This window comes from Bison bison, unplaced genomic scaffold (assembly GCF_000754665.1).
Source record: "Bison bison bison isolate TAMUID 2011002044 unplaced genomic scaffold, Bison_UMD1.0 scf7180017864092, whole genome shotgun sequence".
NCBI classification, from domain to species: domain Eukaryota; kingdom Metazoa; phylum Chordata; class Mammalia; order Artiodactyla; family Bovidae; genus Bison; species Bison bison.
This window is the reverse complement of record NW_011494664.1, coordinates 445,243-445,457: the sequence shown is the minus strand read 5'-3', so window position 1 is coordinate 445,457 and position 215 is coordinate 445,243. Positions and strand designations below refer to the sequence as shown.

Sequence of the window (215 nt, the reverse complement as noted above, 5' to 3'; positions counted from 1 at the left end):
AAGGAGGAGGGGGTTCCGCGGGCGCTGACTCAGATTCCTGGACCCAGGAGCCCTGCTCCGAGGGCAGCCGAGGGAAGTTGTCTGGCAGCACCGACCAGGCTCGGACTGGGCCGTGGTCCCGGGTCTCGGGTACCTGGGGGTGTCTGGCTACCCACTCGCGAGTGCGCTGCTGCTGCTGCTGCAGAGGGGGGGAATGCACGGAGCCCGGGGTCACC

At 69.8% G+C, this 215-nt stretch overlaps 1 protein-coding gene across 1 annotated transcript in view; it reads right to left on the bottom strand.

Moving 5' to 3' along the window:
- Positions 1 to 215, bottom strand: part of SOWAHB (sosondowah ankyrin repeat domain family member B) — a 3,955-nt gene that overhangs the window by 2,815 nt on the left and 925 nt on the right. The window contains exon 2 of the mRNA XM_010838193.1: positions 7 to 214. Coding sequence (XP_010836495.1) covers positions 7 to 214 — 208 coding nt within the window. The remainder of the gene's footprint in view (positions 1 to 6; position 215) is intronic.